Raw genomic sequence first — 14537 nt, 5'->3', positions numbered from 1 at the left:
TGCTCTTTTGACACAGCGCTAAAGGAACTAATAAAGTGCTGATAATCCTGACTGTTAGCATTGAAGTTGCTTTTTCTTTCTTTTTCCAAACAGGGACTGGGAAGTGAAGGCTTCTCCCCAAGACAGGCTGTTAGCAAAGCTTATTCTCTTGCAGACAAAACACTACTTACACTTCTTTGTGCCCGGTATGCCTGGGGCTCTGGCTCTTGGATTGCTGATCACTCTGGAACGATTCACACTGTTTCCTTATCTCTGGAGACAGGTAGAACGCAAAGTCACCTAGAGACAGAGAAAGCCTGGCATTAAACACTGGTGTTGAGGATGGTGGTTACCTACCAAAAACACATTACACATATTTCTTCTTGATTAAAAAAAACCCTCTTCTCTTCTTGCTTGCTCTGATAAAAGCTATGGAATATCTCTTGACATTTGGTGCAGTTACTGCAGCATCCTGGGCTGGGAGATTTGTTATGCCCATTTACAAACATGAGAGCAGTAGCTATAAGATACCAGAGGGCTGTATGTCTTAGTCTGTCACATGTAAACAGCTTTCTTATAACAAGGCAGCTCTGACCACACAGTTAATATTTTTTCAAGAGTTAGATATTTCCAGGACCCCTGTAAGTGGTAAATGGAAAAAGCAAACTGAGAAAACCTAAACATTTATTTCCAGAGAAGGATGTGCTCATGTTTGCTTCCTATTCAGTGGCAATACATTCCTGAATCAGTGGTTTATTAGCCCAGTAGACTGATTTTTCAGGACTTTTTTTATAAAACTAGCTTTCCTAGAAAAGCCCCATTTCTTGTCTTTGCTGGCCAGGTCTGTTTAGGATCTCTGGCAGCTGGCTCTAGCTGGACATCCAGCCTGGGGTCTCTAGCTAAGCTGAGATACAAATTTCCAAGGCACAATCTGCACATCCCAAACACAGCAGCATGATTTATCCCTGAGCAAAGAATCCTGTTCATCTGGTCCTTAAGTCGCGTACAGCAACTCCAGATCTCAGCCTAAGCCATCCAAATGCCTGCGAGATGTAATATTTATACTGAAGCTGAGAAGAAAGATTTTCTGGCTGTTCAGGGAGCTCAGGGGGAGTGCTAGCAGGCTGCTGGGCTGCAGAGGGCCAAGAGCCCCAGCAGGACCAGACCCTGTGGGAGATGACGTAGATGTGACCGGCAAGTCAGGCAGGATTAAGTCAGATCCCACAGGTGAACCCATGGAGACCAAGTCAAACCAGACAGAAGTGCAAACTCTACTTGGTGGACCAACAGACTGCATGGAATGGGATGGGGAGGCCAAAGTGAACAAAACTGAGACATATTCAACTAGGTAGACCAAACTAGGTTTGTAGTTGAGCAGCAACAAACAGACCAAACAGTACAGAACATATAAAAAGAGACTAACTTCAGTGGGCCCCACTGCCCAAAGAGGTGGTCAGGCTAGAGCACACCCAAGCAACGGGCAGGCAGAGCAAACCTGGCAGATTAACCCCTCCGAGGTCACATGTTGTCCCTTCCATAATACTTTGGCTGCAGGATGTTATACTTACTTCTGATAAAAGACGGCAGCAGTCTCCCAAAGCGTAGTAAGGGCTCTTCATGAAGCTCTCCTGGTTTATCAACCAATTTGAAGAACACATCATTTGGCTCACTAGCTAGGCTATAGATATTCTTGGCATTCACCTTCCTGCCAATGCCCAAGATGACAAAGAAGTACCCTTTGCATTTTGCATTGATAACAACCTTCTGCAGGTACTCAAGTTCTTGTTTATTCACTTTTCCAGTCATCATCAGAACTATGACTTTTAGATCCCGAGGGTTTGGTGCACTTTCAAAAATATGAGCCATTGTGTGTTCAATTGCACTTCCTATAGCCCTTGTGCCATGGAGCTGGGTCATTTGGTTGTGAAGGTAATTAATGATCTTCTCTTTGGATCCATAATCAGTTAGTGAAAACTCAGTTTTTACTGGTGGGAAGCTTGAGTTGGTTTCATATTCATAAGGAGCTTGCTGGAGAACTGCCACTCTTGCATGGTGCTGAGATACTTTTGGCTCAGAGCTGATTTCCAGGTTACTTACGAGGTGGGAAATGTACTTCTTCATCTCGTTGAACTGCAGAGGGGTGGTGGACTCTGAGCTATCCATGATGAAGGCTATGTCAGTGTCTACATCTGTTGGGGCTGCCCTTCTGTCTCTGAATACAGGTCTCTGACTACCAAAACCACAGACAGGATCAGGGTCACACACATCTAGGGAAGAAATACAGTAGGTTTCACCTGGAAGAACTGAAGATGACCCTCCCTTATCATTGTAAAAATTTTGTGTCATATGAAATACTGTCAAGCTATGGACATTCACTGGTCCATTACTTGATACCAAAGTCACTTCATCCCAAAACATATTTAGCTATCCATTTAGAATTTTTACAAGCTCCTTTGTCCAAAAGGATCCCTGAAGTGCTCTGTCATAAGTGGCAGAAGGCCATATTTTAGAGCATTTAGCTATTGGTATTTGGGCTGTAAAAGTGGGAACTAGCCAAAAAAGGAGCTTCTCTTCACAAAGTGGAGAACGCCCAGCGAGCCTCATTCACAACGCCAATGTTTTCTGCTCAGCCTAAGAATATGAATCCCTTGTTTTCAGCAGCAAAAGGGCTTACTCCCAGCTGGGCTTTCCTTCTGCACCACTGACAGCTGACTGCTGCATGACCAGGATTTGGCACCGTCTAGAGGAGAAATTGGATGCTTTACCCAGACAAATGTGACAAGTCAAGAGTCTCCGGATAGTTTCATTCAGCTGACTGCCGCTGGTTGGAAGAACAATTGCATGTCCAACTGCTGTGTTGTTGATCTGGTTAGATGCAAACAGAAAAACATGGCATTAGTAATGTTGTCTTCTGTCATTTGCAGCTCAAAGTTAGGGGAGTGCAATCCACAACTCGAAGAGATTCTCCACTCAGCATGCTGCTTTTGGTGGATCCCATTTGGAGGAGCCTAATGCTCCCAATGTCAGTTAGTGGGACTAGTTTAGAAACATAAACTCCAAGAAAAGGGCCAAGCACTTGAATCAGTGCTCAGCGTGCTCCTCTGGGGTTTTTTTGTTCCTTTAAATTCCTGTACATCCACTCTCCCCCTGCCAGCAAAGCTACCATACTTCCACCTTCCCACCCTTTGCCTTTCTGTCAGACCTTTCTCACTATGGGGACTGTCTTTTCTTCTGTTTCATACCACAACTGGCACCCTGGAGCCATGGTCTGGGAAACAAATGACTCATCATAACCTCACTAGTGTTTCACAGCATGTGCTGTGTTTTGGATTTCTCTCCTAATAGACATGCTGGATGAGTTTGGCCATCAATGCTTTCTCAGTGCTAAGCACTTGAAAGGCCTGTGGAAGCCAACCACTGCCTGTAGGAGCAAACGCCATCAATATCCCCAGCAAACCAGACTGATGTCATGAGCAGAAAATGAAAGAAAGTGTGAATGACCCCAACCTCCAGAGCTCTGGTGAGAACTGGGTCCTGCCTGCTGGTGAGAAACACGGGCATGACCCCGGCATCGTAGAGTTTCAGCACAGCGTCATTGAGCTCTGGGGAGGCTCTTGTGTCCCCGTTGCTGAAAAAGACAGCCACCTTCCTCATAAGGAAGCCACTTCGGGCACGCTTGAAGGTATTCCTGGCCACAAAGGACATGGCGGTCTCCAGGCTGCGTGGCTTTGTGGTCAGAGTCGCCTGGAAGTTTTGGATCTGCTGGAGGAGGCTCGATTTCTTCCTGGCATCAGCAAAGCGGATCTCTGTGGTGACCTCATTGTTGTAGGTGACCAGAGCCACCCGGGCACCCCGAGGACAGTTGCTCTCAGCGATGGTTAAGTTGTTGACCACTCTGAGCACAGTTTGCTTCATCCTGTTGAAAACATCCCTCACGACACCCGAGGAGGTGTCGATAGCAAATGCCAGCTCAGTTGGGAAGACAGGGCACTCCTTGGGACCTGCCAGAAACATGCATTGGGAAGAAATAGTGCCCAAAATAGTTGTCAGGGTGCAAGGACCATGTCCTTGGCAGGGGTAAATCATTCATACTGCATACACGGGGAGAGAAACAATTCTGGCACAATGTCACACTGGGGTTTAAAGGACTGAAGGTGACTTACCATAGCAGCAAGCTGTGGAAAAGAGGGGGGAAGAAACACAGTTTTGTCAGTGTCATTCATGTAACATGATGGGCATACAAGGGTAGAGACAGGGAACTAGCAAAGCACTGATGTACTCACGGCATTTGTCTTTGATGTTCCGCACAAGTGCACATTGCTTTAGAAAATAAAAGAGAGGGAGAAAGGGAAAAAAAAAATAGATATGTGACACTGCCAACAAAAGAGTATTTCAAAACAAGAGATAAATGATGCCACACTTACATCTCTGGATTCTCCTTTATCACCTTTAAGTCCCTGTTTAAAAAATAAAGTCAAATTGAGTGCAAGGTGTATTTTCAGGGTGCCCCATGAACCCAGCTGGAATAATTGTTTAACCACAGGTCATGCAAAAGCTAAGGGGAAACCTGCCTGTTTTCAGTTGTGTTTCCAGCAACAGGAGGAAATCTTTTCCTGTGTGAGGAGTAAACCTAGCTAAGGCCAAACCCAAAAGTGACATTGATGATGATCTAGGTTCACATGCCAAGCAAGCCAAGTCACCTTGGCCTTCCAGGGGTGCTCTGTGCCAGTCACATTTGGTCATGGACCATATCCTGTGTGGGATGATAAATTATAAAGAGCTGAGAACTTCCTAGAAGAAACTTTAAGTGGCATATTGCCATGGGGAAATCCTAGTGCCTGATAAGAGCCTGTCTCCTGACTTTTTCCTTCTGCTGTGCATTGCAGTTTGAGCATGGGTGAATGATACCAATGATAAACAGCTAGTTAGGAATTTATAGAGAAAAACAAACAGGAATTCGCCCAAGTTGATATTAGCAGGAGATATATCTTTTTCATATTTTTCATATTTTTTCAACCCCTGGCACCGATAAGGACCACCACTTTTCTCAGAGAAGCAATCAGGAGTCTCTCCAGGGGTTGGAAGCCTGAGGCTCTGTCAGCAATGCAATGAACACTTACAGATGGCCCGGGGTATCCAACCTCTCCTTTCTGACCAGGTGTCCCAGGATCTCCTGCATTTCCCTAGAAAGAGAGAGCAGAGACATTCTCTCCATGAACATCTGCAAGAGGACTCCCAGGAGCATGGGCCAACACTTGAGTGAAAAGACATGTACATCTTTCAGGCTGTTCATGCAGAAAGGAAAAATTATGTCATGGTGCAACTTACTCTGCGGCCTCTGTTTCCTTTAGGGCCAGGGCCTCCAGCACCACCCCGGTCACCAGGTCCACCCTGGTTGGGGAAAAACACAAACAGCAGCTCTAAATCTGCACAGGACCATAGGTAATGGCTACATTGCTCAGAAAATTAATGCATAGCTCACACCATACCTTGGGCCCTGGGTAGCCTATGAAGCCGCGTTCTCCCTGAAACAACATAAAGGTTTACTTGAATATGTTTTAGAAAATGGGCCTGATTCTGCAGGCAGATCTGTAACAACTGAAGGAATTAAATGATGGAGGGAAAAGAGAGATTGCAAATTTATTTTGCAATTTTGTTCCTCATATGATTAATAAAAAGCAAATAACCACTCTTTTTTAAGGTCTGGTTGCTCCTTTAAGGCTAATTTCAACTGTAGAGCAGCTGTCAGAGATGCTGGCACATTGTTTTCAAAGTCCTAAAGACATTCATGGGTCTCTGGCTAAACGGTTCAAAAACATTATGCTTCCTCCTTGGAGAAGCTGGTTTATGTAGGCAAAACCTAGACGAAGGCAGAGGGGAAAGGTTTGAAGAGTCTTGACTGATTTTCTCACCAGGTTACACATAGGACTGATTTTTGTCCCTGTATGTATCTGACTTCACCTAGGCTTTGCCCTTGCCCATCTGCACTGGAGACCTTGGCTACTTCCTTGTCCTTGGTAACCCACGTCGGTAGATGGGCATGCTGAGCATACACCTACCTTTCTGCCTTTAGGACCTGGGCCACCAATTCCATCTCGACCATCATCACCCTAAAATTGGAAAGCCGAAGTCATTAATATGTGAATAGCTTAAACCTCACAGATCCAGCAGCATCAATAGAAAGAATTCACTGATGTCACAGGCTTTTGAGAAGTCCTTCTATAGATGAAATTATTGCAAGAAAAAAAAGCACGAAAAGGTGATGCCAAAACTACAGATCTGAATTCAAACCTGCTTAGTATACACATATAATGTCTAAAACCCAGGTGGAAGCCAGCAATGGGGAGCAGGTTAGGGGGTCAGTCAATGCTAGGGGTGTACTTATAGCTCTGTCTGACTCAAGCTTGTCCTCCCTTGCTTTGCACAAACCATTTTTTCCTCAGCTGACTCCTCATTATACAAAGTAATGGGAATCAGACCCCATGAAAGTGCTCACTTAGTCCATATGAACTTTTTATAGGTTACATTGGACTAGTATATGGGGTCAGCTCAGGGTGTCTACCCATGCCTCATGCAATGAGCCAGGACAAGTACAAGCAAGTCTGGACAGCCTCTGCCCTGTGGACTGATCTCTGAGGTGTTAAAAGTCACTTTTCAAGTGATTATATTTCATCTCCTCGAAGGGACTACTGTTACCAGCTATGCTTATGCCAGCTGAAGACATAAAGATGATTTCCCTCTCTCATATTGTACTATGGAGGACGCAAAGTCCACAGGGGAGCTAAACCCTCTGCTGCTAAGGGCTGTGGCCCAGCTGCCACAGGAGAGGGTCCAGCCCAGCATCCTTAAAGGTGTGAGTGCATGGCCACACTTACCATCTCTCCTCGTGGGCCCTGCTGTCCATTTGGCCCTTTGGGTCCAGGGTTTCCAGGCTCACCCTGAAAACAGGAGCATCTGTTAAAGCATGTGCTGAAACTCCAGGCAACTCCGAGTCTTTCCCACCCCATCAATGCTGGTTTCTTTACATAGACCAGTCTGCAGTGGTCCTTGCAGCAGAAAGTCATGACTGGACCTACATGGCCAGCAATGTTACAAAATGCTTGCTCTTTAGTGGGACCTTTAGTGATTTCAGGAAAGCTGAGCAATGGGACATGGGAGACCAGCCAGCTCCCACCACAGGATGGTGTTTGCTTTTTAGAAACACTGCAAAAATAAAAGCTCCCAAGCTCTGTGGATTTTGCCAGTGCAAACGGACAGTGGACCAGCCATGGAAATGAGCCAGTGTATGTGAATGCGGAGAGATAAAACCATACAGAGGGTCTGGAGAGTTCCAGCACAACCACCTTCCCATGTAGGCATCGGCTGAGAATCTGCCCTGGAAAATTACTTGGGAATCTCAGTTACTCTATTATTTTTGCCTTTCTGTTCAATGAAACGGGAGCCTAACGAAACAAACAGAGCACAGACCTTGCTCTACTCCACATCATGCAAGCCAGAGAAAATGAGCTAATTTCACTCCAAGAGGTTCATCTCAAGTATTTTTTTAAGCTCGCTCCTGTCCAGAAGCTTTTCATTGCTGTTTTAGTTGCTGATGCCCAATGCTCGTGAAGACATACCTTTTGTCCCAGGGGACCAATCCTGCCCCGCTCTCCTGGGGTTCCTGGTGGTCCACCACCAGCCTGGAACAGAAACAGGGAGAGGCCTGTTGGCAATGCATCAAGAAAACTGGGTGCCAGAAGCTAGGGGATTGGGTGACCATAGAAATCATGTATTAACTACTAGGGCTGGTGCCTCTCAAAGCACCTCAGAAAATTCAGAAGTCTAATTCATGGTCAGGAAGAGCTGAAGGACCAGGTCATTTCAATGCAAATGTCAGCAGCAACTTATATTGTCCCTAGAGAACCCCCCTGGGAAAGGTGTATGCAGGAGGGGCAAAGTCCTGCCTGGGATGGGGAAATGCAAGATGTGTGGCTTTATGGCCACACGTCTTGCTGGGGTATGCAGCAGGAGAGAGAAATAAATGTATGGGGGGCCCCCAGCAAGTATGTGAGATGGTCATGCTCTGGCTTCAGAGGTTGAAACATCATGGAGGATGCCCTGCCAGTCACTCAGGGATGTTCTTTACTTAAGATTGCAAACCATAATAGGCCAAACGCTGAAGTCCTGACCCCTTTGTGGTTGCTTTTAACTCTTTCTCTTCTGTAATTCTTGCTCAAGAAATCTTTAGCATAAGTTGAGAGAAGAATCATACTGGAAGAGTGTGTTATAAGAGAGTGAAACAGAGTTGGAGCCCTAGAGGGGGGGAATGGAAAGACACATCGGCTGCATCTTACTAGCTCAGTGAGAAGTTCTTGCTAAGCATAGTTGGGTCAATGGCTGAGAAGCAGCAGAATGGTTTACCCTGGGTCCAGGAATGCCCTGCTCTCCTCTTATGCCTGGTGTGCCAAGCTGGCCAGGTGGACCCTGTGCAGGGAGAAAAGAGAGACTGTGTCAACACACATGGACAGAAACACACCAGTGCTACACAAGATCGCAAGGGAAAGCAAACACTACAGCGCCTGAGAGATGGTTTTCAAACACGTCACACCTTGGGTGGTTTGAATGCAGTGGCAGGCTTGATGTCCCGGGGCAGGACATCCGGGCCACAGCACACCCCAAAATTACCCAAATCTCGACAGTCCTCGCTGCTGAGATTCTTTGAGGAAGTGGCTGTGATGAAATAACGAAACAGCATCATGAGGTAAGACATTTACTTTGCTGTAAGCTCACTGACCTGTGGCCCTCTCATGCCTTGTTCTCCAGCCGGCCCCGCTTGACCAAGTGAGCCCTTGGTACCCTTGAAGTGCAAAATAGGAAAATGCAGGTTAGCATGGGGAGATGTGGTCAACACTATGGGGAGGGAAAGGAGATCTCAGGGCAATTACAGCTGCATAAAGAGCAGAGAAGAACAGTTGTTTGGGGTTTTTTTGCAGTATATGGTTATAGCAGAGAATGAGCACAGAACTGATGGGGTAGTTTGCCCCCTGCAATCAACAGGCACCAATCTCCTTTATGCTTTGGCCCCATTATGCTGCTCTGGCAGCACGCGGAGACAAAGCATCTGACCAGGGAACACTGCAGAGAACAGGCAGGCCCAGGCATGTGGAGAGCTGGTTTTGCACCAAGTCCAGCAAGGAGCATACAGGGAGATGAGCCTGAGGAGGAGGAAGGAAATTTGGAGGAGAGAGGAGGCAGAGAGGAATAAGCAAAGCCTGCATGTCTCTTCTCTTGGCACATCTCTCTGGGTACTGTGGCTGCCTGGCCAGTGGTGTAGCAGGAGCTCCAGGTGTTGTCCCCATCACCACTTACCTTAACTCCTATTGGTCCCCTTCTTCCTGTCATACCCTGCAAACAAAGAAATGATGAGACTTGTTATGCAAGTATGTAAGCACAAGTTTCTGTATTGTTTTTAGATCCATGTATCCTCTTTTCTTAGTCCAAAATTACGTTTGAATAGTTTAAACTACTGGGGAGAGATGGAGAGAGAAATCCACACGGACAGCTCTCTCAAATCAAACACTGGCATGATTTCTTCTTCCTCACATCCCCTAACCCTCCTCCACATAGGTGAGTTTCTCCCTCATGTGTGCAGGAGCATGCCACAGTCGCTGGGCAACATGCCTCAAGGGACAGGCAGCAGCAGAGCAGCAGGGAATGCATCCCCAGACATCCTAGTTACCCCAGCTCCAGTTTAGTTTTTGCCTTTTAAAAACCAGCAGCCAAATGCAGATGCATATGCCAGAGTAAATCAGGTGTAGCTCCACTGATCTGAGCACTGAGTTACTTGCATGGGAATAAATTTGGAATTAGACCTTTAAAGCCTATACAGGACAGCAAACCATGAGGCATTTTCCTTTCAAGTTTTTTTTTTTCTTTTTTTTTTTTTTTTCAGGTTGAACTCCTGATGCTTGTGAAACAAAATACATGGACAGGCAGGAGGAAAAAAGTTATTGTTAATCTAAGCTCAGCCCCTGCTGACTGCGGGTCTGGCAGCTCACCTTCCTCCCGACTCCACCGACTTGGCCATCCAGCCCCGCTGGTCCCGGCTCTCCCTAAGGGAAAAGCAAAACTCAAGTGAGAGCCCCAAGTTGAGCAGACACTGGGAAAATAAGTTCAATTCTTAAAAAAATGGGTTATTTTGTGCTCTCACACAAATTACTCAATATTCCCACATTGGTGGAAATCCTTCTAACAGCTCGTGGAGACTTTCCATCAAGTTTCTGAGCTAGCACAAGCCAACATTCCCATTCTTTGCGATATGCCTTCTGACATTTTAAGATGCATTTTTATTCTGAGCTGATATGAAAACAAATGGGTTTTGAAATTTTCCAAGGAGTGTGTGGGATTTTGGATTTTTTTTTTTTTTCCCAAAGGCTTCAGGTGGTGCAGGATGTTCAGGTTTGGTATCATCTAAACAGTTCTCTGCTTTTGTATATGATCCACAAGAACATGTGAAGTTAATTTCTAAGTACAAAGTTGTTTTCAGTGATAATATCCCAAAAGGCATTGTGAAATAATAATAATTTTAAAAAAGCACTTTTTATACCAAACATCTAAACTGAGGTCTTCACAGAGAAAGGTTTGGTTGCAAACCATTAACATTTTTGAGTGGAAAAATATTCCATCTGAAAAGGCATGGTGAGTTTAAGAAATTTGCACCTTTTTGGCAGCATCCTTTTTTCTTACTTTCTCTGTCCCATCTTATTGTAAAAACCAAAAAACAACAAAAGACAACAAAGAAACTTTACCATTGGTCCTATTTCACCCTTTTGGCCTCTGGATCCCCGCTGAGTATTATCAGCTCCTGAATCTCCCTGAAAGCAACAAAACAATGAGAAACATCTGTGTAAGTGGGACATGAAAGTCAGGCATCAAACTGCTCTGCTATAGCTCAGAACCAACGTTTCTTTTTTTCTTTTTTGACTGAATTAGATGAAGTATTACTGGTGTTTTCAGACAGACACAGCTTTGCAACTGAGAAATAATAATATTGAAGAGGATGAAGGGGAATTTTAATAATAAGGCAACAGTGATTGACAGGTTGGTATCAAGAGGCATGTGTTATCCACATGTCATCTCTGAGTCCTTGCTCTGTCGCTGGACCTGCCACTGTCAAGCAGCATTTAATAAGCCTGAGTGCATGCTTGCTAATGACCCCCAGGACTGGTGGAAAGCGGGTGGAAAAATCAAGAAGATGCCTTAGCAATATTTACCGGGTCTCCACGGAGCCCACGGTCACCTCGTTCTCCCCGTTCACCTTTAACTCCCTTATCACCCTGTGGGAAGAGACAGAGAGTTAGCGAGAGCAGCCCTTACCTGCCAAAAGCATCTCTGCTGCCATACATCTCTGCCCATGTCCTCAGCCCCGAGGGGAGGGTAATGGCTTTCCACCCATCCCTGGCTCAAATCTACCTTTTCACCATCATTTAGCCATCATAAATGTGATAAAAGCCTACCCTCCTGCCAGAGTATCCCTTCTCTCCAGAGGAGCCAGGCAAACCCTTGTCTCCCTAAAAAAGAAAAATATTTTAGAATATTCGCAGCTTTCAAGGAGCTGCTTAGATGCTTCACTGAAGCATCTCATTATAAAGAGAAAAGCAGTTAAAATGACTGACCTCTTCTCCATCAATGCCATCCAGACCCATTTCTCCTAGTTCACCCTGCAGAAGAGAGGTGAGGGGCAAATGCTTACCAAGGGAAAGGGGAACGGGGAGGGGGATACTGACGCGTCCATATGCTCACGCTCACTGCTGTGGCATAAGGAAATAACTCCATACCTTCTCTCCTGGGAATCCCCGAGAACCCTAAAGAGATCAGAAAAGAGAGTTACTCCACTTTTGCCCAGTTCATTGCCGTGGCAAGCAGTGGGGGAAGCACGGCCTGTGCTTGGTGGCAGACCCAGAGCCAGGACTGGGACAGGACAGCCAGGGCTTGCTGCACCAGAGTTTGACTGGCCCTTGTTTCTCTTCTGCCAATCATCTCCTTCAGCTGCCTCCTCAATACTTGTGCCAAGATAAAATAAGTGGGTCATGAGGTTTAGCCAGCTGATCCAATAACATAGCTTACTCCTTAGCCACAACTCTTTCTCCACTGACTTTCTTTTCTCCCTGCACCCATTTTTATATGAATCCAGATCCAGTCCTGGTGCCTTTGTGCAAGGCTGGACAGCTTTTTAAAGAGACTCAGTGTCTCAGCTGCGACTAATGGGCTTGGTTCATGCACACCTCTGCTCCCTGCCAGAGGATCCTGTGGTCAGAGCAAATGGTACGAAACATCCCCTTAATATCACTGAATATTTCCCATAAATAATATGTATTTCACCACCTCTTCTGGCTTGTGGTGTGGCTTCTGTCCTGAACCATTTGCTCAAGGTTCCTCTTTAAAGCAGCAGCCATGGCTCACTTTCCTCCCTCCTCCCCAACAGCAGATTTCCATCCACACGCTGTCCCAGCCCTGGGCCAAGACACACACACACTACTTCTTCGTGTTAAGAGCAAATCCATCTCTTCTCACATCTTTCCTCTAGAGCAAGACTGCACAAAATAAATCAGCCTTGTCTGCAGATTAAGCCTGGGTCACTGGGCTGCCCTTTTGCTCTTCATAGCAATGCTAAAGCCATGACACCTGCTGAAAGCCTTGGTGCTTGGCCAGGTGGACACCACCACTCGAGTGGACTTGATGACTGTTGTGTGACATCCTAAAGCAGCAGGAGTTGTCCTTGGCAGAATCCCACCAGCTGAACTCTGGGTCTGCTCCGTGCAGGCTTCTTCTGCACGTACCTTGGTTCCTCTGTGCCCGGGGCATCCCTGGAAACCCTGTGTCCCGTTCACACCCGGTGGTCCACGCTCACCCTGTTGCATGGAGGGGAAAATGCAATGGTCAGGATTTGCCTGCTAAGCGCGTTTCTTCAGCTAACTGTATGCATCAGCCAGCACAGGAGGTGGCTTAGAAGCACGGAAGCAAACAGAGCATCAGGTTTTGAAAGGTCAACGGCCACCCCACCATCTCCTGCCCACAACCTTCCTCATGGAGAGACCAACTGCAAGTCTTCATTACTGAGAGAGAAACATCCTTCCCAAACTCACAGCTATGAAAGAGCTTTATAAAACTTCTTCAAAAATAAAATGACAAGACAAAACCCTCAGAGCTCTGCATAGATGTCTAAATCCCGTCCTGACCTTAAAGCCCCAGGAAAAGATTGCATCACACACGATATCTGATGGCAGCATTTGGTTCCTGCCTGTGCTATTGGAAAAGCGATGAGCACTGCCAGCCCCTTGGCCTCTGTTTCACCTCCTGGGTGTGATGTGTGGGGAGTTGTTTATTCCAGGGGTGACATGGGATTCATGAACTAAGAGTTTGGATGAAACAGTGCTAGTAAGAAGTCATGGGACTCATGTTGTCTGCCACTCTGATGGACAGAAACACCCCTTCTTAGTCTATTCTTGGACTAACTCAAATCTTTCAGCTGCATTTGGTATGGGTAACTTTGGTATAGGCTGAAGCTTTAATGAAGTTGGGGATTTTATTGTGTTCATAATCACCCTGCCCTGCTCACAGGTGTTTGGGACCAGCTGCAAAAACATTCCCACCTGCCTTGGAGGAATAGCACAGAGCTGGGTGACATCAAATAAAGGAGTTACTCCCTCATGTCATGCCTCCTCCAGTTCTCAAGAAGCTCCTTACTGACATTCTCCCAGGAGCAGCTGGGACCAGCAACTCAGGCCATCAGGTGGGGGAAACACAAAGTTCTGCTTGGTATCGCTGTCTAATCCAGGCCCACATCCCCAGCAGAAAATATTTAGTGAAAAAGCATCCAAACACTTCACTATAGTGAGGTCCCCAATTTGAGCAGTACCGTGCAGTGCAGGGGCAATTACTCACCGGTCCTCCTTCATCACCAGGATAGCCTCCATAGCCAAGATCACCCGTGGCACCCTAGAAGACAACAGAGAGGATTATGCATTTCTTTCATAGTTCTGTGACCTCCCTCTAAATTGTTATTCAACATTTCCCTAGATTTGTACAAAGCAGCTGCTTGGTCATCTATGTAAACAAGTTAATGAGAGAAACCGTCTCCCTTTGACATCCCTAAATTTTTTCACCCCCTCCTTCCAGCCACTCATCCCTGCCCTCTTGGTTGTTTTACAACACAGAGGCTGTGAGGAAAGGGAAGAAGAGCAGCTCAACCACTGTGCATGGCCCAGGGCCAGTTTTAAAAAGGGGGGTAAGTGGAGATGACCACCCCATTAGCATCACCCATTACAACGTACACAGCCTGCATGGCACCCACCTGTCACCACTGTGGGGGACAGTGACCTTGCACAGGTACCCTTTATCCTGAGATGAAGTGACCTACCTTTGGTCCTATGGGGCCCGGCACACCTTTGTCCCCTCTCTGACCCGAGCACTTGCATGGGACCTTGCAGCACGTCCTCTCTGCGATGTTGTCCTGCAGCAAAATGTACATATCAAAACGGGAAGATGTTAGAAACATGGCAGGGCCCCAACGCCATAAC

At 46.3% G+C, this 14537-nt stretch overlaps 1 protein-coding gene across 1 annotated transcript in view; it reads right to left on the bottom strand.

Moving 5' to 3' along the window:
* Positions 1 to 14537, bottom strand: part of COL6A3 (collagen type VI alpha 3 chain) — a 54983-nt gene that overhangs the window by 12219 nt on the left and 28227 nt on the right. The window contains exons 14-38 of the mRNA XM_075710744.1: positions 14378 to 14470; positions 13903 to 13956; positions 12798 to 12869; positions 11796 to 11822; positions 11634 to 11678; positions 11475 to 11528; positions 11232 to 11294; positions 10767 to 10832; positions 10017 to 10070; positions 9328 to 9363; positions 8753 to 8815; positions 8380 to 8442; positions 7596 to 7658; positions 6855 to 6917; positions 6039 to 6089; positions 5469 to 5504; positions 5308 to 5370; positions 5100 to 5162; positions 4404 to 4436; positions 4263 to 4299; positions 4143 to 4154; positions 3487 to 3980; positions 2745 to 2844; positions 1548 to 2246; positions 171 to 279 (exon numbers count right to left, since the gene is read on the bottom strand). Coding sequence (XP_075566859.1) covers positions 171 to 279; positions 1548 to 2246; positions 2745 to 2844; positions 3487 to 3980; positions 4143 to 4154; positions 4263 to 4299; positions 4404 to 4436; positions 5100 to 5162; positions 5308 to 5370; positions 5469 to 5504; positions 6039 to 6089; positions 6855 to 6917; positions 7596 to 7658; positions 8380 to 8442; positions 8753 to 8815; positions 9328 to 9363; positions 10017 to 10070; positions 10767 to 10832; positions 11232 to 11294; positions 11475 to 11528; positions 11634 to 11678; positions 11796 to 11822; positions 12798 to 12869; positions 13903 to 13956; positions 14378 to 14470 — 2513 coding nt within the window. The remainder of the gene's footprint in view (positions 1 to 170; positions 280 to 1547; positions 2247 to 2744; positions 2845 to 3486; positions 3981 to 4142; positions 4155 to 4262; positions 4300 to 4403; positions 4437 to 5099; positions 5163 to 5307; positions 5371 to 5468; positions 5505 to 6038; positions 6090 to 6854; positions 6918 to 7595; positions 7659 to 8379; positions 8443 to 8752; positions 8816 to 9327; positions 9364 to 10016; positions 10071 to 10766; positions 10833 to 11231; positions 11295 to 11474; positions 11529 to 11633; positions 11679 to 11795; positions 11823 to 12797; positions 12870 to 13902; positions 13957 to 14377; positions 14471 to 14537) is intronic.

The sequence above is a fragment of the Pelecanus crispus genome, chromosome 5 (assembly GCF_030463565.1).
Source record: "Pelecanus crispus isolate bPelCri1 chromosome 5, bPelCri1.pri, whole genome shotgun sequence".
NCBI classification, from domain to species: domain Eukaryota; kingdom Metazoa; phylum Chordata; class Aves; order Pelecaniformes; family Pelecanidae; genus Pelecanus; species Pelecanus crispus.
The sequence above is the reverse complement of the archived record's forward strand: the minus strand, read 5'-3'. Positions and strand labels throughout refer to the sequence as shown.